General features: G+C 43.9%; 1 protein-coding gene across 2 annotated transcripts in view; it reads left to right on the forward strand.

Moving 5' to 3' along the window:
• Positions 1 to 25868, forward strand: part of LOC124613225 (protein cycle) — a 996167-nt gene that overhangs the window by 795788 nt on the left and 174511 nt on the right. For both annotated transcript variants that reach the window (XM_047141899.1, XM_047141898.1), the window contains one exon: positions 10484 to 10615. In XM_047141899.1, coding sequence (XP_046997855.1) covers positions 10484 to 10615 — 132 coding nt within the window. The remainder of the gene's footprint in view (positions 1 to 10483; positions 10616 to 25868) is intronic.

Below are 25868 nucleotides of genomic sequence, written 5' to 3' on the forward strand. Positions count from 1 at the left end.
ACCACGAAAGCGTATGAGAACTTGTAATGTTGTCAATAAATATAAACTACCTGTGATAGGGTAACCATCATCCTCAGGCTGTTCGCTAACTGTACTCTTTTCCACAGGACAGTTTCGTCTCTAGAAAGTCGTAAGGAACTACAGGAACTGTTTTTATTTGATACAACGGACGATAAATTTCTTTACGTGGTAATAAATGCATGGATAAGCCCTTACCAAACCAAGGCAACCCGATATTATCCGATTACTACACTGAAGAGCAAAAGAAACTGGCACACCTGCCTAATATCGTGTGGGCCTCCCGTGACCATGCAGAAGTTTCGCAACACGACGTGGCATGGACTCGACAAATGTCTGAAGTAGTGCTGGAGGAAAGTGACGCCATGAATCCTGTAGGGCTGCCCATAAATCCGTACGAGAGGGTGGAGATGTCTTCAGAACAGCACGTTACAAGGCATTCCAGACATGCTCAATAATTTTTTTTAGGGAGTCTGGCGGCCAGCGGAAGTGTTTAAACCCAGAACAGTGTTCCTGGAGCCACTCTGTAACAATTCTGGACGTGTGGGGTGTCACATTGTCCTCTTGCAATTGCCCAAGTCCGTCGGAATCCACAGTGTACATGAATGGATGCAGGTGATCAGACAGGATGCTTACGTAATTGTCACCTTTCAGAGTCGTACCTAGACGAATCCGTGGTTCCATACCACTCGAACTGCACACGCCCCACACTATTACAGAGCCTCCACCCTTGAACAGTCCGCTGCTGATATGCAGGGTCTATGGGTTCATGTGATTATCTCCACACCCGTACACGTCCATTCGCTCAGTACAATTTGAAACGAGACCCGTCCGGCCGGACGACATGTTTCCAGCCATCAACAGTCCAGTATCGGTGTTGACGGGCCCAGGCGAGGCGTAAAGCTTTGTGTCGACAGTCATAAACGGTACACGAGTGGGCCTTTGGCTCCGAAAGCCCATGTCGGTGATGTTTCGTTGAATGGTTTGCACGATGACACTTGTTGATGGCCCAGCATTGCAATCCGCAACAGTTTGGAGAAGGGTTGCACTTCTGTCACGTTGAACGATTCTCTTCAGTTGTCGTTGGTATCATTCTCGCAGGATCTTTTTCCGGCCGCATCGATGCCAGAGATTTGATGTTTTACCGGATTCCTGATATTCACGGTACACTCATGAAATGGTCGTACGGGAAAATCCCCACTTCTTCGCTGCCTCGGAGATACTGTGTCCCCTGGCTCGTATGCCGACTATAACACCCATGTTCAAACTCACATAAATCTTGATAATCTGCCATTATAGCAGCAATAACCGATCTAACAACTGCGCCAGACGCTTGTTGTCTGCATATGCGTTGCCGACCGCAGCGCCGTATTCTGCCTATTTACATATCTCTGTATTTGAATACGCATGCCTACAACAGTTTCTTTGGCGCTTCAATGTATGTAAGCGATAAACGTCTGGAATCTATCTCATCTTTTGACCACGTAGGAATCATATCACAAAGCTGTGAGCTGAAACGGACTCATGAAATGATAATTCTGGGAAACATTATTGCACCTGGAAAGACAAGTGTGTGCACGTGGCTAGTGCGATCTATTCCAGACATGCCCCAGCTTTTGGAGCCCTTAAGAACTAGGCATGACAGCAGACATCGGAGGAACTAAGAAACACGCTTTTAAGGCGTTAGTAGGGTGGTGTAGCCATACGAACGTGTAATGTAGCTGCTCGTGGAACTTAAATGGCAGTCTCTGTATGTCCATCTTTTCAGATATGGTTGTGGGACCTCAGTTGTTCAGTACAGAATGTCAATTCAAACACCTTTCAGCCGTCTAATTTCCAAACTATTATTTTATTTGGCTACCAGTTTCGGCGATATATTACGCCACCTTCAGGTCCCTGACAGACGTGTAGGAAGTTCCAATCTGAATTCCGGGCACAACAGGGGCAAGCATTCAAAGACTAGCGTCAGTGGATTTCTGATGCAGGATCACCAAATCGCTGTATCAAAAATCTACAGATACCAGTCTTTAAATTCTGGCCCCTACTTTCACCAGAACCGAGGTTGGAATCTTCCTATATGTCGGTGAGGAGGCCTGAAGATGGCGTAATATGTCGGCGAAACTGGTAGCCCAATAAAATAACAGTTTGGAAACTAGACGGCTGATATGTGTGTGAGTTGACATTCTTAAATGGCAGTATTTGAAGGTGGTGGCGTTGTTACCGTGGAACCATAATGGATAAATTTGAAGATAAATACTGTGTTTAATCTGGCTGCTTCTATCTTGTATTAGGTTCGTGCATAAGTTCTTAGCGTTTTTGTTTTGCATGTTGGTATTCCGGTTGCTATGGGGTTATTTATCGACTCTCTTTTTTTATTTGTAGTTCATTGTCGCTATTTCTGTCATTTGGAGATAGTGAGTGAATCTGCGAATGCTAGAAAACGGAATGCGTCAATCGGAATATTTCCGACATGTTCTTCTATTTGAATTCAATAGAGGTGTGACAGCAGCGGGGGCAACCATAAATATTTGCGCCGTGTATGGGGATAATGCCACTGGACAGTACACGGGAAGAAAATCGTTTAAAGAGGATGATTTTGATATTAGTGACTTTACGTTCAAGAATACCCTCGGGATTTGATTAAGATCGTTTAAACAGATTAATCCACGTCAGTATCCTCGATGACTGGTAAATGGATTGAACTGTGACATTTTCATGCAATGGAGAAGGTTCAAAAATCGGGTGTATGGGTACCGCGTGCTCTTAACCAATATCAAAACATCAACGGGTTACTATAAGTGCACCTTGCACCTCTGCTTGCTCGCCATCAATTGGCTCATGAACAACACCGACCACTCCTATCTTGTATCGTTACTGGTGACGAGAAATGGTGTCTTCATGCTAACATAAGTAAAAGAAAGGAATGGTTGAGTCCAGACAAGGCAGCGACCTGTGCGCATCCGTGAAAGCTAATGTTATGCATCTGGAGGAACAGCAACGATGTGGTATATTGCATATTGCTTCCTTGCTTCCCCGAGCTGTAGCCATCATTGCTGACATTTATTGTCAACAAATGAGACGTCTTGCAGACGCAATCCAAGAATAACGACCAGGAAGACTGCGTGAAGTGATGCTAGTCCACAATAATGCCCGCCTCTTTTCTGCTATACTGACCAAAAAAACACTGTATAACAAAAAACACTATACAGGAGTTGCGTTGGAAGTCATTCTCAAAAAATGTTCAAATGTGTGTGAAATCTTATGGGACGTAACTGCTAAGGTCATCAGTCCCTAAGCTTACACACTACTTAACCTAAATTATCCTAAGGACAAACACACTCACACCCATGCCCGAGGGAGGACTCGAACCTCCGCCAGACCGCACGGCTAATCCCGTGCGGCGGAAGTCATTCTGCTCCCACCTTATTTACCTCGTCTTGCGTCCTCTGATTTTCACGTTTTCCGCTCTCTACTTAACAACGTTGAAGAAACTTCCTTTCCGGATGAAAATAGGCTCCGGAAATGGCTCGACGACGTCTTCGCCTGAAAACCAAGTGATTTCTACGGTCGCGGCATCGAAAGTAACCCCAGCATTGGCATACTGTTATAAATGGTGAAGGAGGGCATGTTAATGATGACTAAAGCCTCTGTTGTGTGTATTTGTTGTGTTTATTAAACTATTGGAAAAACGCTAAGAACTTGTGCAACAACCCAATGTTAAGCGTAGGGATCATGAGGAAATGTTACGAGCTCACAGAGGCATCCACAGTCTTTACCGCGATTATTTCGTTAATTGCGTATGGCATAGGGTACAATAAAACTGAAAATTGATGTTCAACGATGAGAGCGTATTCGTCTATAGCTCTAGAATACCTGTGTAGCTGTTTTTCTCAGCGTAAGGACAAAGTTGAAACGAACAGAACTCGACTTTCAACGTAAATTCTCTGGTAAGTAATATATGCAATAAAACATACATGAAATGACGGAGGCACCTAAACCAGTTATCCAAGATCAAGTTTCGCCAATGTTTCAGTCGATCAAGCAATAACTTGTAGCTCCTGTTTGGCTGCAGCACGACTTAAAATTTCAGAGCAGCCGTCATACACATTTTATCTTGTTTCGCCTGTCATTGCTCTGTTTCCACACCGAAGAGTTGTTCGAAAGAATTTCCAAGGCGTTCAAAAGTCCAGTGGGCGTGGAGGATAAATGTGTCTAGCAGTCAAGAGATGCGGAAAGAAATTGTGTGTCGAGCTTCATAGGAGGATGGAAACATGTATTGGGTTGGTTCAAATGGCTCTGAGCACTATGGGACTTAACTACTGTGGTCATCAGTCCCCTAGAACTTAGAACTACTTAAACCTAACTAACCTAAGGACATCACACACATCCATGCCCGAGGCAGGATTCGAACCTGCGACCAAAGCAGTCGCGCGGTTCCGGACTGCGCGCATAGAACTGCTAGACCACCGCGGCCGGCCCATGTATTGGGTGTTATGGAATTGCATTAAAAGAGTAGATGTTAAATGAAAATCGTGAAATATGGAGGTGAATGAATAGTAAAATATATGTGTGTGATATTTAACAAAATAGAACAAAGGGGCCCCAGTCGTTGGAAGTCCACTGCAGAACTATTGAGCCGTGCTGCCCCTATAGCCGTCCATAATTGCGAAAGTGTTGCCGGTACAGGGTGTTGTGCACGAACTAAACCCACGATTATATCCCATACGCGTTTGATGGGATTCATTGCCGACCGCTGTGGCCGAGCTATTCTAGGCGCTTCAGTCCGGAATCGCGCTGCTGCTACGGTCGCAGGTTCGAATCTTGCCTCGGGCATGGATGTGTGTGATGTCCTTAGGTTAGTTAGGTTTAAGTAGTTTTAAGTATATGGGACTGATGACCTCAGATATTAATCTCCATAGTGCTTAAAGCCATTTGAACCGTTTGGGATGCATGTCGGACGATCTGGGTAGCCAGATCATTCGCTCGAATTGTCGAAAATGCTCCTCACACTAATTGCGAACAATTATGGCTTTGCTGACATGACATCGTTGTGTGGGAACATGAGGCCCATGGATGGCTGCACATGGTCTCCAAGTAGCCGAAAATAACCGTTTCCAGTCAATGGTCGGCTCAGCTGGACCAGAACAACCAGCCCATTTCAGGTAAATAAAGTCCACACCATTAAGGAGTCACCGCTAGCTTGCACAGTGCCTTGTGACATCTTGGATCTGCGCCACATTTGAACCCTACCATTAGCACATACCAACTGAAATCGGGACTCATCTATCAGGCCACGGTTTTCCAGTCGTCTAAGAGTCCAACCGATATGGTCACGAGCCCAGGAGAGGTGCTGTAGGCGATGTCGTGCCGTTACCAGAGCCACTGACGTCGGTCGCTTCAGGGCGGTGTGTTTGCGTAGAGGCGACCGAGGTGGCCGAGCGGCTCTAGGCGCTACAGTCTGGAACCGCGCGACCACTTCGGTCGCAGGTTCGAAACCTGCCTCGGGCATGGATGTGTGTGATGTCCTTAGGTTAGTTGGGTTTAAGTAGTTCTAAGTTCTAGGGGACTGATGACCTCAGAAGTTAAGTCCCGTAGTGCTCAGAGCCATTTTTTGTTTGCGTATAGTTGTCAGTGCTAACAGACAAGCAACACTTCGTGAAATAACCGCAGGTATCAGGGTGGGACGTACGACGAGCGTAACGGTTAGGACAGTGCGGCAAAATTAGGCGTCAGTGGGCTCCACAGGTGTTAGCAGTGACAACTCTACGCAGACACCGCTGCTCTCAGCCGTTAACCACTGCATTTTTCCTTTGTGAGAGGTAATGCCAAATGTGGTATTCTCGGAACACTTTTGACACTGTGGATCTCGGAATAGTAAAATCCCTAACGACTTCCGAAACGGATTATCTTATACGTCTAGCTCCAAGTACCTTCCCGCGTGCAGAGTCTTTTAATTCCCGTCGTGCGGGCATAATTACGTCGGAAACCTTTTTACATGGACCTCCTGAGTACAAATCACAGTTCCGCCAGTGCACTGCCCTTTTAGACCTCTTTTACGCGATACTCCCGCCATCTGTATATGTGCATATCGCTTTGCATGACTTTTGTCACCTCAGTTTAGTCATGAGAAAGAGACAGAAGGAAAAATAAAGATGAGAAAGAGATAACAGAAAGCTTTAAAACCACCAAAAGCCTTCAGCAAGTTTCCAGTATATCCTCATTCTTCTTTATGATATACTTAGACCAAACGCCGAAGGCATTGTACAAGAAAAGTTCAGGAACAGGTATGTTAGTTGGAGCGGAAAGAATGCATTCATTACTTTTTGCAGATGAGCAAATAATTTTCGCGAACTTCAGACTAGACTTGGAACGCATGGGTAAACTACAGAAGTAATACACGAGGTGGGGTTTTAAAAAATGATTTCTAAAAGATAGAATATGTGTCTATTGGTAAACAAGGTATAAATTTAGTTCTATAAGAAGAAAAAATTAAAAATATCGAGATTTTAAATATTTAAGGTCTACTATATCCAGTGACAGCACCTATGACAAAATACTGAGGCTAAAGTAACGATGGTAAACGAGCGACGAATTGTTTGTATAGATTGATTTGAAAGAATAATATTAGTTAACACTAAAAAAAAGAGGGTACATAGTATTATGGACACTGTACGATGCAGAAATGTAGACACGAATAAAAGAAGGAACTATGTCAGGACAACGGAATTAGACTTTATGAGAGATGCCTACAGGTTACCCGTGAAGATAAGAACAAAACATTAAAATGTATAGAAAAAAATGGATAACCAACCCATAGCCAGCAAACTTCAGAATAAACTCTTCAGTAGTTTGAACAGTTTAAAAGAATGAGTAGTGAGAGGTGACCAAAGAAGGATTTAATGGTTCAAATGGCTCTGAGCACTATGGGACTTAACATCTATGGTCATCAGTCCCCTAGAACTTAGAACTACTTAAACCTAACTAACCTAAGGACATCACACAACACCCAGTCATCACGAGACAGAGAAAATCCCTGACCCCGCCGGGAATCGAACCCGGGCGTGGGAAGCGAGAACGCTACCGCACGACCACGAGCTGCGGACCAAGGATTTAATCCAGGCCCCAAGAAGAGCTAAAAGGGTCTGCCACCTTTGTCATTGAAATATATATTGATAGAGTAGTGGATGAGAAGGAGTTAACAGCTTTAGACTGGAGTAACGCAGACTGCTTGAAGGAGAAAACGCCTACCCTCTAGATCAGGAGTTCCCAACAAAATTTTCTCGAGGACCCCCTCATCGAGCATGATTGGTACCTTGTCACATCACAGTATCAAGTACCTAAAAAAGCCAAATTAAGAGTCTTTTTATACGTTTTCTATTTTTGGTAATTAGAAAAAACATTGACATATTCATTATTGAAAAAATGTTGAGCAGCCAAAACAAAAAATATGTTATCATACGAAATATATTTAATATATTTTTTATTCTAATAGCATCTTGCGGACCCCGCTGGCATAGCTCGCGGACACCTGTTGGGAACCACTGCTCTAGAGGGATAAGTCAAAGAAGAAGAAGAAGAAGAAGAAGAAGAAGAAGAAATTCGGTGTGAGCAGCGAAGGCCGAAATGGGTCTTTAAATTTGCACTCTGGCTATCTCTTCGTCGACGGCTTTGTGATGGTATAAGGCCACAGAGAAGATTGTCCTTCGCCAGAAGCCTCCCAGGTCGTATAACAAGGATACAGATCTGTGCGCCGACTAAGAATATTACTTTCCTTGCGTCAGCTTTTACCTGTTATCGTAAGCGGAGGTTCATGACGCAGTGTCTTAGCGGACTGTAAATCTTGGCCGAAGAAGCCTGCAACTGCAACCTGCCAGGTGAATCCCACTGAAGGTATTTGTCCAGACGGAGCAGTCGCCAGTTGCCAGCCTGCGGCAGCCCCTCGTGTGCGTCAAGCATACGGGACCTTGGCTTCGCTCGCCCTGCAAAGGTGTAGAGTTTCACAAATCACGCGCGAGCAACGAGACTGAGGGATCTGCACAAAGAGCGATATAGCGTCAATTGGTATGGAGCAGGACTGGAATCGATTGCACGCTTGTTACTGAAGACCCGGAATTGTTTTACATTTACAGCAGGCTCGGCGAAATACCTTTTCTTTCCTAGGGTCTCTTGAGTGGCCTTCAAGCAATACAAATACACGACTGACAAACTTCCTGCTCCGTTTACGAAGCATGGGATAGGAGGTATCATTATGTTGGTTACCGGGGCACATAGGAATTAGGGACACGAATTGGCAGGTGCAATTGGTAAAGAAGCTCATGTGGCTGATAGGACCTACACGTGCTATCAACGCTTCGCTGTTGAGGTGCTGGATCATGCACGAATGGTACAGCCACAAGGATGTTTATCTATGTGTTTATTTAAACGAGCAATAGTGGACACCAGATACGTACAGGTGAGGTTACGGTTATATTTCACTCACTACCCACTAACGCATCTGTTTGGTCGTGTTGCCATCTGCCTTCTTTATTACAATTCATTTTTCATTGGAATTTTTTTTTTTTTTTTACTTTGGCAATCTGAGTGAAACGAAAACCTTTAAACCTTTATAGGCTTAAGTTTCGAAAAACATGTGGTAAGTAGTGACAAGAAGAAATTCTGCTTTACACGAAGTGGAATCCTCAAATGTCTATAGGTCTATTACTATACGAGGGTTGGAACTTTAATACTGGCAACTATTTATTTACCAAAAAAAAAAAAAATGGCTCTGAGCACTATGGGACTTAACTTCTGAGGTCATCAGTCCCCTAGAACTTAGCACTACTTAAACCTAACTAACCTAAGGACATCACACACATCCATGCCCGAGGCAGGATTCGAACCTGCGACCGTAGCGGTTGCGCAGTTCCAGACTAGCGCCTAGAACCGCTCGGCCACACCGGCCGGCATTTATTTACAGCTCGCACAAGATAACGTGTTTCAAAGTTTTACTGACCTTCAAAGTAGTCACCAGCATTTTGTATAACCCGTTGCCAGCGATGTGGAAGCCGTAGGATACTCTTAGCAGTACCAGTTGTGTTGACAGTTCGAGCGGCGCGGCCTATAGCTGCACGAATTCGTAGCAGTTCTGAAGCGAATGCCGTGAAGTGTTTCCTTCACATTTCTACGAGTTGAACTCACTAGGGCTTAAGTCAAGGGAGTCCAATAGGTGGAGCCGGCGGCTTTGGCAGAGCGGTTCTAGGCGCTTCAGTCCGGAACCGCGCTGCTGCTACAGTCGCAGGTTCGAATCCCGCCTGGGGCATGGATATGTGTGCTTGTCCTTAGATTAGATAAGTTTAAGTAGTTCTATGTCAAGGGGACTGATGACCTCAGATGAAAAGTCCCATAATGTTCAGAGCCATTTGAACCATTTGAGCAATCTGAACGGTCCGTATACGTGTAATCCTACCTGTTCGTAGATTAAAACTTTGCGAAATAATGTCATTAAAGCTATTATCCTCGCAGAAGCAGCAGCTTGAGAGGTCTGTCTCATACACCGTATGCCAATGGTGGCAACAGATTTACCCATTTATTTTAAGCGACTTCAGTTCCCAATCGAGGTTTTGTTTCCTATAACAACAAACAAGGCTCAAGGTCAGAGAGAGGGGGAAAGAGCAGAGGCACAGAGAGGAAAGGGGGCTGGGAGGTAATGGACATAGAGACGGGGAAGGAAGGAGTGCTCATACAGAGGGGGAGATCTAGAGACGGAGAGGGGGAGGTAGAGCTGGACAGAGAGAGGGGTAGAGGAGGAGGAGGAGGAGATGGACAAAGAGAGGGGGCAGGAGGAGATTGGGACATGTATCCAATTCCTACACTTATTTAATAACTGCGAAACATTACTGGGTTCGCTAGTATTTCTATAGGGCACCATCCTGTGACACATGACGACTTCTTTTGGCGAGTAGACGCGCGATGCTTCTGGTGTACATGCAGCAGCGTGCCGTATGATAACAAATTATATTTTATAAACAGCAAGAGGACAGAGGACAGCTTGGCGTGTGATAAGTCTTCTTCTATTTCAATAGAACAAATGTGTTGTGGTACTAAAATTTTTATGAACTGTCCGAATTGCTTTCTAAATTATTAGAAGGGAGATTTTAACCTGTTATCAGGATGAGCGGATTTTATTGTTTACTGATTTTTCAGCTAAGTTTTCCTGAATTCTTACTTAAGCCTTCACTGTAACAATTCCGCAAGATTTTTTTCACACATTACATAACAGAGATCATGTTCACAGTTCTACATTTTCATCGATTGAGTACGAATGGAGGGGCAATTAAGAGTGAAAATAAGAAATATTTTTTTTAGTAAATTCGTCCCATGTTAATTTATTAAGTGCGGTAATAGCTTCGCTAATGAGTATCGTCTGTACGCAAAACAAACACGTACTGGTCGTTACTGATCCATGGTATTTGGTCGCGTGTTGCAGAAATTCCTGTTCCACATCCATGTACCTCGGAGGAGGTCCGACTCAGAGTCTATCTAGCGACGTGGCGATGGAACTGCACCCCACCGTCGACAGCAGCGGAGACCACTCGCGGAAACGCAAGAGCTCCTTCAGGTAAGTCCGGCCCAGCGCCAGCGCATCAAACGCACGCAGCAGTATTACGAGTTCTTGCTCTATAATTTACCTGCTGCCTTTATCAGTCAGTGAGTAAACTGTACAGGACAACCGTACTTAGCAGAGAACGAGAAGTCGTGTGTTTCTTTAAAAAAAAAAGATACCAGTTCTAGCTTGTTTTGTGACACATGTTATACGACGATCTGTGATGGCTTTTTCAATAAGAGGAGAGCGGACTGGTAACACAATCTCTCTCTAGTTCAGTGGAGTGCAACCATTTGTAACTCCCCACTAACTGGCGCAGTTCTCACAAACTTGATTCCTCTTCAGAATGAGATTTTCACTCTGCAGCAGAGTGTGCGCTGATATGAAACTTCCGGGCAGATTAAAACTGTGTGCCGGACCGAGCCTCGAACTTGGGACCTTTGCCTTTCGCGGGCAAGTGCTCTACCAACTGAGCTACCCAAGCACGACTCACGCCCCGTCCTCACAGCTTTAGGAAGGTAGGAGACAAGATACTGGCGCAAGTAAAGCTGTGAGGACGGGGCGTGAGTCGTGCTTGGGTAGCTCAGTTGGTAGAGCACTTGCCCGCGAAAGGCAAAGGTCCCGAGTTCGAGTCTCGGTCCGGCACACAGTTTTAATCTGCCAGGAAGTTTGATTCCTCTTGATAAATAAATAAATCGTTACTTGTGATCCATATCGGGGTTGCCTACTTATTAGGAAGGTTACTTGTACGCTGCAGTGCACTAGTTTCTGTACGTGCATGACAAAATGGTAAGGGATAATATTAAACCTTGGTACTGCATTGGCCGAGCTGTCGTTCATACTCAGGTGATTCAAGTGAAAAGGTTTCCGAAGTGATTATGGTCGCACGACGGAAACTAATGAACATTGAACGCGGAATGGTAGTTCGAGCTAGATGCATGAGACATTCCGTTTCAGACATCGTTAGGCAAGTCAGTAACCAGATATCCACAGTGTCAAGAGTGTGCCGCGAATACCAGATTTCAGGCATTACCTTTCACTACGGACAATGCAGTAGTCGACGGACTTCACTTAACGAACGAGTGCTGCGGCTTTAGTGTAGGGTTGTCAGTGCTAACAGACAAGCAACAGTGCGTGAAATAACCGCAGAAATCAAAATTGGAAGTACGACGAACATCCCCGTTAGGTTGTTGTTGTTGTTGTTGTGGTCTTCAGTCCTGAGACTGGTTTGATGCAGCTCTCCATGCTACTCTATCCCGTGCAAGCTTCTTCATCTCCCAGTACCCACCGCAGCCTACATCCTTCTGAATCTGCTTAGTGTATTCATCTCTTGGTCTCCCTCTACGATTTTTACCCTCCACGCTGCTCTCCAGTACTAAATTTGTGATCCCTCGATGTCTCAGAACATGTCCTACCAACCGATCCCTTCTTCTAGTCAAGTTGTGCCACAAGCTCCTCTTCTCCCCAATTCCATTCAATAAATCCTCATTAGTTATGTGATCTACCCATCTAATCTTCAGCATTCTTCTATAGCACCACATTTCGAAAGCTTCTATTCTCTTCTTGTCCAAATTATTTATCGTCCATGTTTCACTTCCATACATGGCTACACTCCATACAAATACTTTTAGAAACGACTTCCTTACATTTAAATCTATACTCGATGTTAGCAAATTTGTCTTCTTCAGAAACGCTTTCCTTGCCATTGCCAGTCTACATTTTATATCCTCTCTACTTCGACCCTCATCAGTTACTTTGCTCCCCAAATAGCAAAACTCCTTTACTACTTTAAGTGTCTCATTTCCTAATGTAATTCCCTCAGCATCACCCAACTTAATTCGACTGCATTCCATTATCCTCGTTTTGCTTATGTTGATGTTCATCTTATACCCTCCTTTCAAGACACTGTCCATTCCGTTCAACTGCTCTTCCAAGTCCTTTGCTGTCTCTGACAGAATTACAATGTCATCGGCGAACCTCAAGGTTTTTATTTCTTCTCCATGGATTTTAATACCTTCTCCGAACTTTTCTTTTGTTTCCTTTACTGCTTGCTCAATATACAGACTGAATAACATCTGGGATAGGCTACAACCCTGTCTGACTCCCTTCCCAACCACTGCTTCCCTTTCATGCCCCTCGACTCTTATAACTGCCATCTGGTTTCTGTACAAATTGTAAATACCCTTTCGCTCCCTGTATTTTACCCCTGCCACCTTCAGAATTTGAGAGAGAGTATTCCAATTAACATTGCCAAAAGCTTTCTCTAAGTCTACAAATGCTAGAAACGTAGGTTTGCCTTTCCTTAATCTAGCTTCTAAGATAAGTCGTAGGGTCAGTATTGCCTCACGTGTTCCAACATTTCTACGGAATCCAAACTGATCTTTCCCGAGGTCGGCTTCTATCAGTTTTTCCATTCGTCTGTAAAGAATTCGCGTTAGTATTTTGCAGCTGTGACTTATTAAACTGATAGTTCGGTAATTTTCACATGTGTCAACACTTGCTTTCTTTGGGATTGGAATTATTATATTCTTCTTGAAGTCTGACGGTATTTCGCCTGTCTCATACATCTTGCTCACCAGATGGTAGAGTTTTGTCAAGACTGGCTCTCCCGAGGCCATCAGTAGTTCTAATAGAATGTTGTCTACTCCGGGGGCCTTGTTTCGACTCAGTTCTTGCAGTGCTCTGTCAAACTCTTCACGCAGTATGATATCTCCCATTTCATCTTCATGTACATCCTCTTTCATTTCCATAATATTGTCTTCAAGTACATCGCCCTTGTATAGACCCTCTATATACTTCTTCCACCTTTCTGTTTTCCCTTCTTTTCTTGGAACTGGGTTTCCATCTTAGCTCTTGATATTCTTGCAAGTGGTTCTCCTTTCTCTAAAGGTCTCTTTAATTTTCCTATGGCAAGTACCTATCTTACCCCTAGTGGGATATGCCTCTACATCCTTACATTTGTCCTCTAGCCATCCCTGCTTAGCCATTTTGCACTTCCTGTCGATATCATTTTTGAGACGTTTTTATTCCTTTTTGACTGCTTCATTCACTGGATTTTTATATTTTCTCGTTTCATCAATTAAATTTCATATTTCTTCTGTTACCCAAGGGTTTTCAGTAGCCGTCGTCGTTTTACCTATTTGATCCTCTGCTGCCTTCACTATTTCATCTTTTCCCCTTACCCGTTATGATAGTGCGGCGAAGTTTTTTGATAATGGACTATGGCAGCAGATAGCCGACGCTAGTGACTTCGTTAACAGCATGACATCGCCTGCAGCACTTCTTCTGGGCCGTGACCATATCGATTGGACCCTAGACGACTGCTTAGCTGAGTCTCGATTTCAGTTGGTAGGAGCTGATGGTAGGTTTCGTGTGTGGCGCAGACCCCACGAAGCCATGGATCCAAGTTGTCAGCAAGGCGCTGTGCATGCTGGTGGTGGCTCCATAATGGTGTGGGCTGTGTTTACATAGTATGGACTGGGTCCTCTGGTCTAGCTAAACCGTTCGTTGATGGTCGTGTTCGGCTACTTCGACACCATTTGCAGCCATTCATGGACTTCCGTTGTTCAAATAACCATGGAATTTTTTGGATGACTCTGCACCGTGGCACCGGGCCACAATTGTTTGCAATGGGTTTGAAGAACGTTGTGGACAATTCGAGCGAATGATTTCGGCCCCCATCGAACATTTATGGGACATAATTGAGAGATCAGTTCGTGCACAATCTCTTACACCGGCAACAATTTCGCAATTATGGACGGCTAAAGAGGCAGGCTCAATATTTCTGCAGAGGACTTCGAACAACTTGTTGAGTCCATTTCACGTCAAGTTGCTGCACTACGACGGGAAAAAAGAGATCCGACACGATATCAGGAGGTAACGCAAGACTTTTGTCACTTCATTGTATAATATATTTTCTTATTCCGTATTTAAATGGTGGCATTCGCTTTTATGTACTGCAGTTTTTCCTGAAATTACGGAAATTACTCCGGTAAATTAAAGTGTTTCCAATTTTGAAAACATGTGCAAAGGGACAACATGGTGATTTAACTAGGCACAAATATTCTGTTAAAATTTAAAAATTTATTTAATTATCTGTTGCATTATTATTCTACTACACCCCAGTGATCGGTAAATGAAATCAAATCAAACAGAAGTATTATCAAAAACTAGCTGCTAGTCAAATACATTTTGAAATAGAAACTATTCGAAACTAACAAAATTTTCCGTTTTCCAGACAGGTAAAATTGTTAAGACCTTAAATAAACTTATTGTCAGTCCATCTGCAAGCATCAGGTACTCCATTGTTTAAGTGCACGACTGTCCCCATGTTAATAAGTGCACGACTGTATCCATGTTCTATAAATAGTTCTAAAAATGTATAGCATTTTTATGGAATATGCTGTCGGTTCTTGGAAGAACATAAACATATTAAAAACCTGAAGACACAGTATATTCCATAGATATTATCAAAAGTGCTAAGATAGCTGAACTATCCGTCAGATGCAACGGGTTAGTGAAACAGAAGTCTAAAGCCACAGAACGTAACTAATTCAATCGCGAGTGCATGAAACTAAACGTAAGACCAACGTACGCGATGCTGAAATCAAGAAACACAACACAAGTAGCCATGTAAGCTATCCGTGCTACGGAGAGGACGTGGATGAATGAACAACTTAAAGTGTAGTGTGTGGTGAATGATAATGTGTGTTAACATTTGAAAGTTGTTCACAAAGCAATTACGTCACTTCTAAACCATTGTGAATTCGATGTATATGATAAGTCAGACCGAGAAGGTTCGCTTACCGTAAGGAACTTGACGTACCTCCGCCTGAAAACTAAAATCTAACAGTTATCTCAACTGAAACGAGCCCCAACAACCACTAAACGTCAACAGTTTGCAGGACGTGTCATTAACCAATCAAATCTAAATTTGTCTTCTGAAGAATTCCAAATTTTAAATAATGAAATTAAATATGCTCCGAAATCCAATATTTCCGAAAAAGAGCTATTTAATTATTGTGGGCCATTAATACCGTATATCCAAGTTTTTAATATAACATTTTATTCATCAAAAGGTGAAGATTTAAGAATATATTCGAAATAACTTCATGATACAGCGTTTAAATGTGTAGAACGCGAAATATTTTCAAATGCTAAGCAAAACGCAACATCATGTCTAAGAACAACAAAACACCGGAAACTGCTTGTGGCGGTCTCTAGCGCGCATTCCTTCATGTGATTCTCAAATTGGTCACTAGACTGAAGTACCGACCAAAAACTTTGTAGGTACACTACCCTCGAGATTCAACACTCTTACCTGCATAGCAAAGCATGATGTTACGATCTTGTATGGAAACACGTCACCCCATTCTCGGTGTACACAAAATCGAAGTTTTTTTACGAAGTAAGAAATTAGTATCAAATCAGACTTTTAATTGTTATTCCGAGTTTACCCATGCACAAACATTTATCAATGTCCTAATACTGAACGCCGTAATTACAACGATGAGCTTTCGACAGAAGACACAGAAGACAAAATTACAACGGATAGTGTCAAATAAGATACATCACATGTCTCACATTGACCACACAGTGAGCTACAGAAATAAAAATAACATAACGTAAGGTATTAATAGAATTTGCGATGCATTGAAGTTAGCTCAACGAATAAGTCATTTATTGCCCTATTTCCGAGGAAAACTATAAACAAACACTATTTTGTGACAGGTATCGCCCAGGCAACTAATGTCTGTAAACTAGCGTCAGCTAGTTGCTACTAGCTGTTTCACTCCTGTCATTGCCACCGAATGTAACTGTCCGTAAATGGACCAGACACCGTACAATTGGCTGCTTGGCCACGGTGGTTTGCAGGCATCTACGTGGGGGGCAGTTCCGCACACGTTTCTTTAACCCATGGGCCACAAACGTACTAAGAAAAGGTTTGCTGTGTGTCCCTGTGAAGCCTTTATAGCTTCGAGACGTCACGTAACGCTAGGAACATCACATCACTATTTCATTAGAACGTAATTGTTTTGAGAGCTTGCTATATTTATGTACAGATCGCAAAGGTGGAACTTGAGAGTGAGCACTGCATTTACTGAGATAATTACCAGAATATGTTGATCACCCACTGTTTGCAAAATAAAAAAAGACTATATATCCTTTTTATCACGAACGTCGTAATAGCATAGTCCCAGAATAAGTGTCAGTATTAAAAAATAGCTATAGATGATGACAAACCGCTATCAGATGACTATTACTGGTTATTGGGGTTAGGTTGTTTTGGGGGAGGAGACCAAACAGCGAGGTCATCTGCCTCAGTGGATTAGGGAAGGATGCGGAAGGAAGTCGGCCGTGCCCTTTTCAAAGGAACCATCCCAACATTTGCCTGAAGAGATTTAGGGAAATCACAGAAAACCAAAATCAGGATGGCCGGATGCGAGATTGAACCGTCTTACTCCCGAATGCGAGTCCAGTGTGCTAACCACTGCGCCACCTCGCTCGGTACACTGGTTATTGCTAACTATTTATTGGGACACGTATTTTTTTTCATTTGGAAGATAACGTCTTGCTACCGGTCTTTCTGGTAGATTTACTGGAGGTTGTCTTACTGTGTGTCGTCACCAGACTTCACCCTGCCCTGCCTTTAATCTGTAACATCTCAAACACAAAAACTGCACTGTACCTGAAATTTCATAGCATGTCCAAATAGCGTTTGTTCCAAAGCTGCGCTGGACATCTTCAGACGTACTCCAGGTTCCGCTGGGTCTTGCCGACTGATGGCTCGGATGTAGGAGAGCGACTTACTGTGCAAAATGGGTTTGGTAGAAGTTCACGTGATCAGCAGAGACAATTGTTGTCAGAGATAAAACTTAACCATCAATTGTCATCTGTCAAATATAAAACTTATTTATCGATCTTCTAGAGTTACTTGTCCATACACTCATATCCTTCAGGTTTCATGGTTTCTTATTTTCTGGCTGCTTCTTTCCTGTTAAAATTATCACGATGTTTATATATTTCGAACTCTCAGAGTGCAGAATTAATTGATTGAGAGTTTCATATTAATACTTTAATTATTTTTCGTTTTTCTCATATAAAAATTAAACAAAATTATTATTTGTGTATAATATTGTTGTGGGAGTAAATGTGAGTGAATGAGACTGTGTACGTGGGGCATTCGTCAGATTGTAATGTTGCATTATATGCTGTTTTAAGTAACCTGCAAGAGTTACACGAGCGTGTCATGGGAAAATGTTACTAGGGAAGTATGTCTAGGTGTGATTGCTATTGTAACAGAGCAGTCAGAAAGTCATAGTTGACGCACCCCATATTAATGGGATTGGGCTGCCATTACACCACAGACAGTGCCTCTGCAGTCAGAGACGAAGAATGACGTTTACCATGGTATTGGAATACCTAGGTAAATTAGATAGGATAGCTTCTCTGTTGTGGATAAACTACGAGGTCTCTTCAAAAAATTTCGCAACTTTGTCCACAAATTTTTATACGCTTGCCTTTTTCTTATTGTGCATGGTTTCCATCGAAATACTCTCCTACACAATTGATACACCGCTCCTAACGCCGTTTCCACTTCCTGAAGCAGTCTTGGTACGCTTCTTGCTGGATTGCGCGCAGCGGCGCGAGCTTAGTTTCTTTTATCTCGTCTATCGTTGCAAATCGTCGTCCTTTCAACGAGGTTTTCAATTTTGTAAATAAAAAAGTCCTCTGGGGCCAGGTCTGGAGAGTACGGCGGACGAGGCTGCACAGTGATTTCGTTTTTTGCGGACACGAGATCGTACCGTCGCAAGAAGCCCGGACTCCGGACGGACACATGGCATTGCCGAGACGGAAGGGCACCGTTTTCGGCTTACGTGTCCAGCGCAACATACTGTATCTGCAGCAGAAATCTGAGGAGCAGTTGGCACCACAGTGACACAACCAACTGTTACAAACAGGTTACTTCAAGGACAGCTCCGAGCCAGACGCCCTGTAGCGTGCATTCCACTGACCCCAAGTCACCGCCAAGCGAGAGCTCATTTGAGGGCAGGATGGAGGTCTGTTGTGTTTTCTGATGAAAGCAGGGTGCAAGTGGTGGCCATGCAGTGGTTAGGAGGAGACCAATTGAGGACCTGCAACCAGCCTTTACGGCCGGGAGCGGGGGGGGGGGGGGGGGGGGGGGGGGGCGATTTTGTACGACCGCAGGAGCACTCTCACGTTTATACCACGCACACTGCCTGCAAATATGTACGTCAACCTTGTGATTCGACATGTTGTGCTGTCATTCTTGATTAGCATTCAAATGGCTCTGAGCACAATGGGGCTTAACTTCTGAGGTCACCAGTCCCCTAGAATTTAGAACTACTTAAACCTAACTAACCTAAGGACGTCACACACATCCCTGCCCAGGGCAGGATTCGAACCGGCGACCGTAGCGGTCGCGCGATTCAAGACTGTAGCGCCTAGAACTGCTCGGCCACCCCGGCCGGCGATTAGCATTCCATGGGCTGTTTTCCAACAGGATAACGCTCACGCACATAGCGCTGTTATAAACCGACATGCTCTACAGTGTGTCGACATGTTGCCTTGGTGCGCACCATCGCGAGACCTGACCCCAGTCGAGTACATATGGGACATGATCGGGCAACGACCCCAATGTCATCCACAAACAGCATTAACCGTTCCCTTATTGACCGACCAAGTGCAACAGTCATGGAACTGCGTCCCACAAACCGACATCCAGCACCTGTACAACACAGTGCATGCACGTTTGCGTATTTGCGTTCAACATTCTGGCGGTTACATCGGTTATTAATGTACCAGCGTTTCACATTTGCGGTGGCTTATCTGGCGCTTACATTAAGCTGTGATCTTGGAATGATAATCACTTACATATGTTATCTAGAAAAATGTATTCCCGAAATTTTATTGGTCTACATTTGTAATTTTTTGGTATTGCGATTTTTCCCGTCAGCGTATTTTCAAGAACTTTAACCGATATGTAGAAGGTGCTAAACTTTCTTCAACAATTTAAGCATGTAAGCAACAGAAAGTGCGTTATTTTTTGAGGTTCAGTGTAACTTTTTTCATAAAACTGCGTTGCCTGTTCAACCTAAATAAAAGAAGATAGGTATTTTGGGGCCTGGTACCCCTGTTTACTGAATTCGCAGACGAAACAAGTGCAGGTGTGTGGGTGGCGGGTACCGACAGGAAGTGATGGCGTGGGCGGCGGACAGTAGCATCTGGCAGCTGACAGGGAAGCCCGACAAGTGGCTCCCCCTGACGTCACAGTATTAGAAGCCGCCGCGGCCGCGGCCTTGCCCCAGAAAGCAGCGGGTTTCCCAGCGCCGCCTTCTCTGCCGCCGCGGCTGCACTTCACAAGTGTCGTACCAGTAAATACCCCTCCGGATGCACTGCTGGCCCACTCACGGGGACTGGACGGAGCAACTGAAATCTGACACCACTCTAACCTATAATCCTATGGGCGCGACGACTGTTCGGTCAAAAAGCTTCAGTGCGGATGCACAATCAATGTCCGAACTCCTACAGGGATGAGAAATCTACATGTATGTAGTTAATGTGCGAGGGGTCGTTGCGGTGCGGCGGGCTGGGAGTTGGGAATGTGGGTCTGACGGAAAGCCTGTCCGGATGGCCGAGGCGATTATGGCAAGCATTCCACAGTAGAGGAGCATCGGATTCGAGTCCCGGTTCGTCACAAATCTTCAATTTTTGCGGTTGCATTGCCGCAATCCCCAGTGCGACTGGAAATGGTTATTTTCTTCCCATCTCTTTCCCATCCCATTTCTCTTCCATTCCTTCAACCCCAAAAAATTCAAGAGTGGGTTCGACTTCACCACTCGCTGCGGCCGAACGGTCATCACACGCAGCTGCCAATTATGAACAGTGCCCCACTAGGAATATTTATAATGTTCGCGCTGGATCGCAGTATGCTTACACAATCAATGCGTTTCGACCAACACCGTCTACAAGAGATTAAAAAAACAGATACGATACAATGTGTTACGTACTTTGATATCCCATCAATGGAACAAAAACAGAGCGGTTTCCCAATAGTTACCTCTGAAAGCAACGTGAAAGGACGAAAAATGAGCTAATAGTTTCATGAGATTTTGCGGTTACAAAATTGACTGCAAAAATTGCATGGCGAAGGAAATCAACTGTGTTCTTTTCAGATTTTTAACGAATTCCATGAAATGCACCGAAATGAAATGAATGGATCGATGTTTATCAATTTAAAAGACTCCCACTGTTCATTGACTATCTGAAACGTGTAAATACTGGTATTAGATTCTTCAGTGGGATGATCTTTAGTCCAATGGCAGGGACTTTTCGTAGCCGCGAGCATCCTGTCGAAGAAAACGGTGCTTACAAGGGAACCTCCCCATCGCACCCCCCTCAGATTTAGCTATAAGTTGGAACAGTGGATAGGCCTTGAAAAACTGAACACAGATGAATCGAGAAAACAGCAAGAAGTTGTGTGAAACTGTGAAAAAAATTAGCAAAATATACGAACTGGGTAGTCCACGTGCAACATATGCAACTTCAAGGGTGATATGCAGTCAGGAGCGCCGTGGTCCTGTGGTTTGCGTGAGCAGCTGTGGAATGAGAGGTCCATGGTTCAAGTCCTCCTCCGAGTGAAAAATTACTTTCTTTATTTTCGCACAGTTATGATCTGTCCGTTCGTTCATTGACGTCTCTGTTCACTGTAATAATTTTAGTGTCTGTGTTTTGCGACCGCACCGCAAAACCGTGCGATTAGTAGACGAAAGGACGTGCCTCTCCAATGGAAACTGAAAACATTTCATCGCAAGGTCATAGGTCAACCAATTCCTCCAGAGGAAAACACGTCTGATATATTCTATACGATACTGTTGACGGCATATGCGTCACATGACAGTAATATGTTGTCGACCCACCTAACTTGTACACTTGGCGAATGGGTAAAAAGATTCTTCTACCTTGCCCGATTTAGGTTTTCTTGTGGATGTGATTATCACTCCCAAAAAAGTGATCGCATCGGACGGACAGACGGACAGATAATAATTGTCTGAAAACAAAAAATTAAAATTTTCAGTCGAGGGAAGACTTGAACCAAGGACTTCTCAAAAAAATGGTTCAAATGGCTCTGAGCACTATGGGACTCAACTGCTGTGGTCATAAGTCCCCTAGAACTTAGAACTACTTAAACCTAACTAACCTAAGGACAGCACACAACACCCAGCCATCACGAGGCAGAGAAAATCTCTGACCCCGCCGGGAATCGAACCCGGGAACCCGGGCGTGGGAAGCAAGAACGCTACCGCACGACCACGAGATGCGGGCAAGGACTTCTCACCCCACAGCTGCTCACACTAACCACAGGACCACGGCGCTCCTAACAGTACATTACCCCTGGAAGTTGCATATGTTACACATGGACTACTCAGTTCGTATATTTTGCTAATTTTTTTCATAGTTCCACACAACTTCTTCCTGTTTTCTCGATTCATCTGTGTTCAGTTTTTCAAGGCCTATCCACTCTGCCAACTTATAACTACATCTGAGGGGGGTGCGATGGGGAGGTTCCCTTGTTAGTATTCTCTCATGAGGGCAAAGTCAACGGAAGTCCCAGAAATATGTTTCCTAGTAATTTTCCCTTACAGGGTGCAGGATGCCAGTGTTCACAGGAGGGGAGGGATGGCGTGCAGCTACGCATACTGAGGAAAAGTTTAACAAACTAAACTGAAACTGAGAGGACATTTGTTCACGAAGTGGAACGTACTCCTGAACTGTGTTAAACAGGGAACATGTATAAAACCCTAACACTACGGTTCCGGAAGAGCAAACTGCATTAATCCTTATTGCGCCCCTGGTAGCTGACTGATCAGCGCGACGGGATGTCATACCCAACGGCCTGGGTTCAATTCCCGGCTTGGTCGGAGAGTTTCTCCGCTCAGGGACTGGGTGTTGTGTTGTCCTTATCATCATCTACATCTACATCTACATGGTTACTCTGCAATTCACACATAAGTGCCTGGCAGAGGGTTCATCGAACCATTTTCATACTACTTCTCTACCATTCCACTCTCGAATGGCGCGTGGGAAAAAGGAACACCTAAATCTTTCCGTTCGAACTCCGATTTCTCTTATTTTATTATGGTGATAATTTCTCCTTACGTAAGTGGGTGTAAAAAAAATATTTTCACATTCGGAAGAGAAAGTTGATGATTGAAATTTCGTAAATAGATCTCGTCGCAAAGAAAACCGCCTCTGTTTCAGTCACTGCCATCCCAACTCGCGTATCATATCTGTGACACTCTCACCGCTATTGTGCGATAACACAAAACGAACTGCCCTTCTTTGCACTTTTTCGATGTCCTCCTTCATTCCCACCTGGTAAGGATCCTACACCGCGCAGCAGTATTCCAGCAGAGGACGGACAAGTGTAATGTAGGCTGCCTCTTTACTGTGTTTGTCGCATCTTCTAAGTGTTCTGCCAACAAAGCGCAGTCTTTGTCTCGCCCTCCCAACAATATTATCTATGTGGTCTTTCGAATTTAAGTTGCTCGTAATTATAATTCCTAGGAATTTAGTCGAATTGACAGCCCTTAGATTTGTGCGATTTATCGTATACCCAAAATTTATCGGGTTTCTTTTAGTACCGATATGGACGTATGGATGACTTCGCACTTTTCTTTGTTTAGTGCCAATTGCCACTTTTCGCACCATACCGAAATTCTCTCTAGATCATTTTGTAATTGGAATTGATCGTGTGATGATTTTACTAGACAATAATAAATGAAAAGCACCAGTTGTTAATACTTTACTAGACAGTAAATTACAGCGTCATCTGCAAACAATCCAAAGGGGCTGCTCAAATTATCACCTAGATCATTTAAGTAAATCAGGAACAGCAGACGGCCTATGGCACTACCTTGCGGAACGCCAGACATCACTTCTGTTCTGCTCGATGATTTACCGTCTATCATTACGAACTGTGACCTCTCTGAGAGGAAATCACGAATCCAGTTATACAACTGAGACGATACTCCATTTGAACGCAGTTTGATTAATAGTCGCTTGTGAGGAACGGTATCAAAAGCCTTCTGGAAGTCTAGGAATATGGAATCGATTTGAGATCCCTTGACGACAGCACTCATTACTTCATGGGAATAAAGAGCTAGCTGTGTTGCACAAGAACGATATTTTCTGAATCCGTGTTGGTTATGTATCAATAAGTCATTTTCTTCAAGGTGATTCATAATGTTCGAGTACAATATATGCTCCAAAATCCTACTGCAAATTGAGGTCAGTGATATGGGCCTGTAATTCAATGGGTTACTCCTTTTTCCTTTTTTGAATATTAGTGTGACCTGTGCTACTTTCCAGTCTTTAGGAACAGACCTTTCGTCAAGTGAGCGGTTGTATATGATAGCTAAGAAACGCGCCCATCGACACGCAAGTCGCCGAAGTAGACTCAACTCGAAAGACTTGCACCAGGTCTACCAGATCTACCCGACGGGAGGCCCTAGCCACACGGCACCATCATCATTAATCCTTATTATTCAGTGAAGATTATACTAGGTCAGATAGGGACACAACAATGACGCGCACACGCACACACGCAAAGTCTCGGAGAGTCGCAGAATTACCGAAGACACTATTCACCATTTCCTAGCCACAGCTGAGTCGCTCTCAAAACTAGCTTGTTCCTCACAGCGGAAAGAAAACACAAAGCGTAATCAGAATCACTGTGCGGAAGTGAATCGTCACCAGGTAAAGAATTTGAATTTAGTTAAATGATTGCAAAATTATCACTCACGAAAACCACGTAATACTTCTTACAGGAAGTTATCATCTCGAAAGATGTGAGCTAATTCCTATCCAAAATCACCGCCGAAGTGCGCACAGAACAGACTTGACTGCATGTCTTCGATTGAAGCCTTTGTGAATTCACGACATCCAGAAACGTATGGTCGCAGTGTGCCAATATCGATTATTTTTGAGACGTGCATATGAGGTCTGGAGATGACATAATGAATTGTCTAAACTGGCAGCGAAAACAAAATGAAAGAACTCCTCAATTTGCACGGCTGTTTGATGGATTTCTTTGTTAAAAATGCAATTTCGGCTCCCAGCGGGATATTATTTTCTGGCACGGAATAATATGAGGAAACACCGGCCGAGAAAAGACCGCAGAACTTCGTAAAACCACCAAATTATGTGACAAGTGAATGAACCTCTACCTTTCAGAATCAGTGACTGTACTTAACGAAACACCACTCACGGGCTGTTGGGACTGGCCGACTGCTGCCTTCGAGGTAGTACGAGGAGCGATCTGTGATCGTGGGGCATGTGACCAGCAGATCGCCAGTCCCTCCAGTCACTACTGCCAGTGGTTCCACTCTTCTTTATTCAAACAGCTCCGTATTTGGCCCTGCGAAACTGAGTAGACTCCGTTCCAGACCTCTTTACCTTCTTAAATATCATAGAGGTCACCTGGAATCGAACCCAGATCTTTTTGGCACCAAAGGCAGCAACGCTAACCATTCGGCTACAGAGACGGTCCCATGAAGGTACAGTGACAAGAAATTACATCAGTGCAAACAGTTCATAAAGGCTGAACTCCAGTGAAATGTATATGTGGTGGCTAATGAACATATTGAAAGGAGTATATCGAGGGACTATACAAGAGCGATGTACTTGAAGACAATATCATGTAAATGGAAGATGAAATGGGAGATATGATACTGCGTGAAGAGTTTGACAGAGCACTGAAGACCTAAATCGAAACAAGGCCCCGGGAATAGTTAACATTCCATTAGAACTACTGATAGCCTTGGGAGAGAACCAGCCCTGACAAAATTCTACCATCTGGTGAGCAAGATGTATGAGACAGGCGAAATACCCTAGACTCCGAGAAGAATATAATAATGCCAATCCCAAAGAAAGCAGGTGTTGACATATATGAAAATTACCGAACTATCAGTTTAATAAGTCACGGCTGCAAAATACTAACGCGAAATCTTAACAGACAAATAGAAAAAGTGGTAGAAGCCGACCTCGGGGAAGATCAGTTTGGATTCCGTAGAAATGTTGGAACACGTGAGGCAACAGTGACCCTTCGAATTATCTTAGAAGATAGATTCAGGAAAGGCAAACCTATGTTTCTAGCATTTGTAAGAGAAAGGTTTTGAAAATGTTGACTGGAGTACTCTCTTTCAAATTCTGAATGTGGCAGGGGTAAAATACAGGGAGCGAAAGG

The sequence above is a fragment of the Schistocerca americana genome, chromosome 4 (assembly GCF_021461395.2).
Source record: "Schistocerca americana isolate TAMUIC-IGC-003095 chromosome 4, iqSchAmer2.1, whole genome shotgun sequence".
Classification (NCBI taxonomy): Eukaryota; Metazoa; Arthropoda; class Insecta; order Orthoptera; family Acrididae; genus Schistocerca; species Schistocerca americana.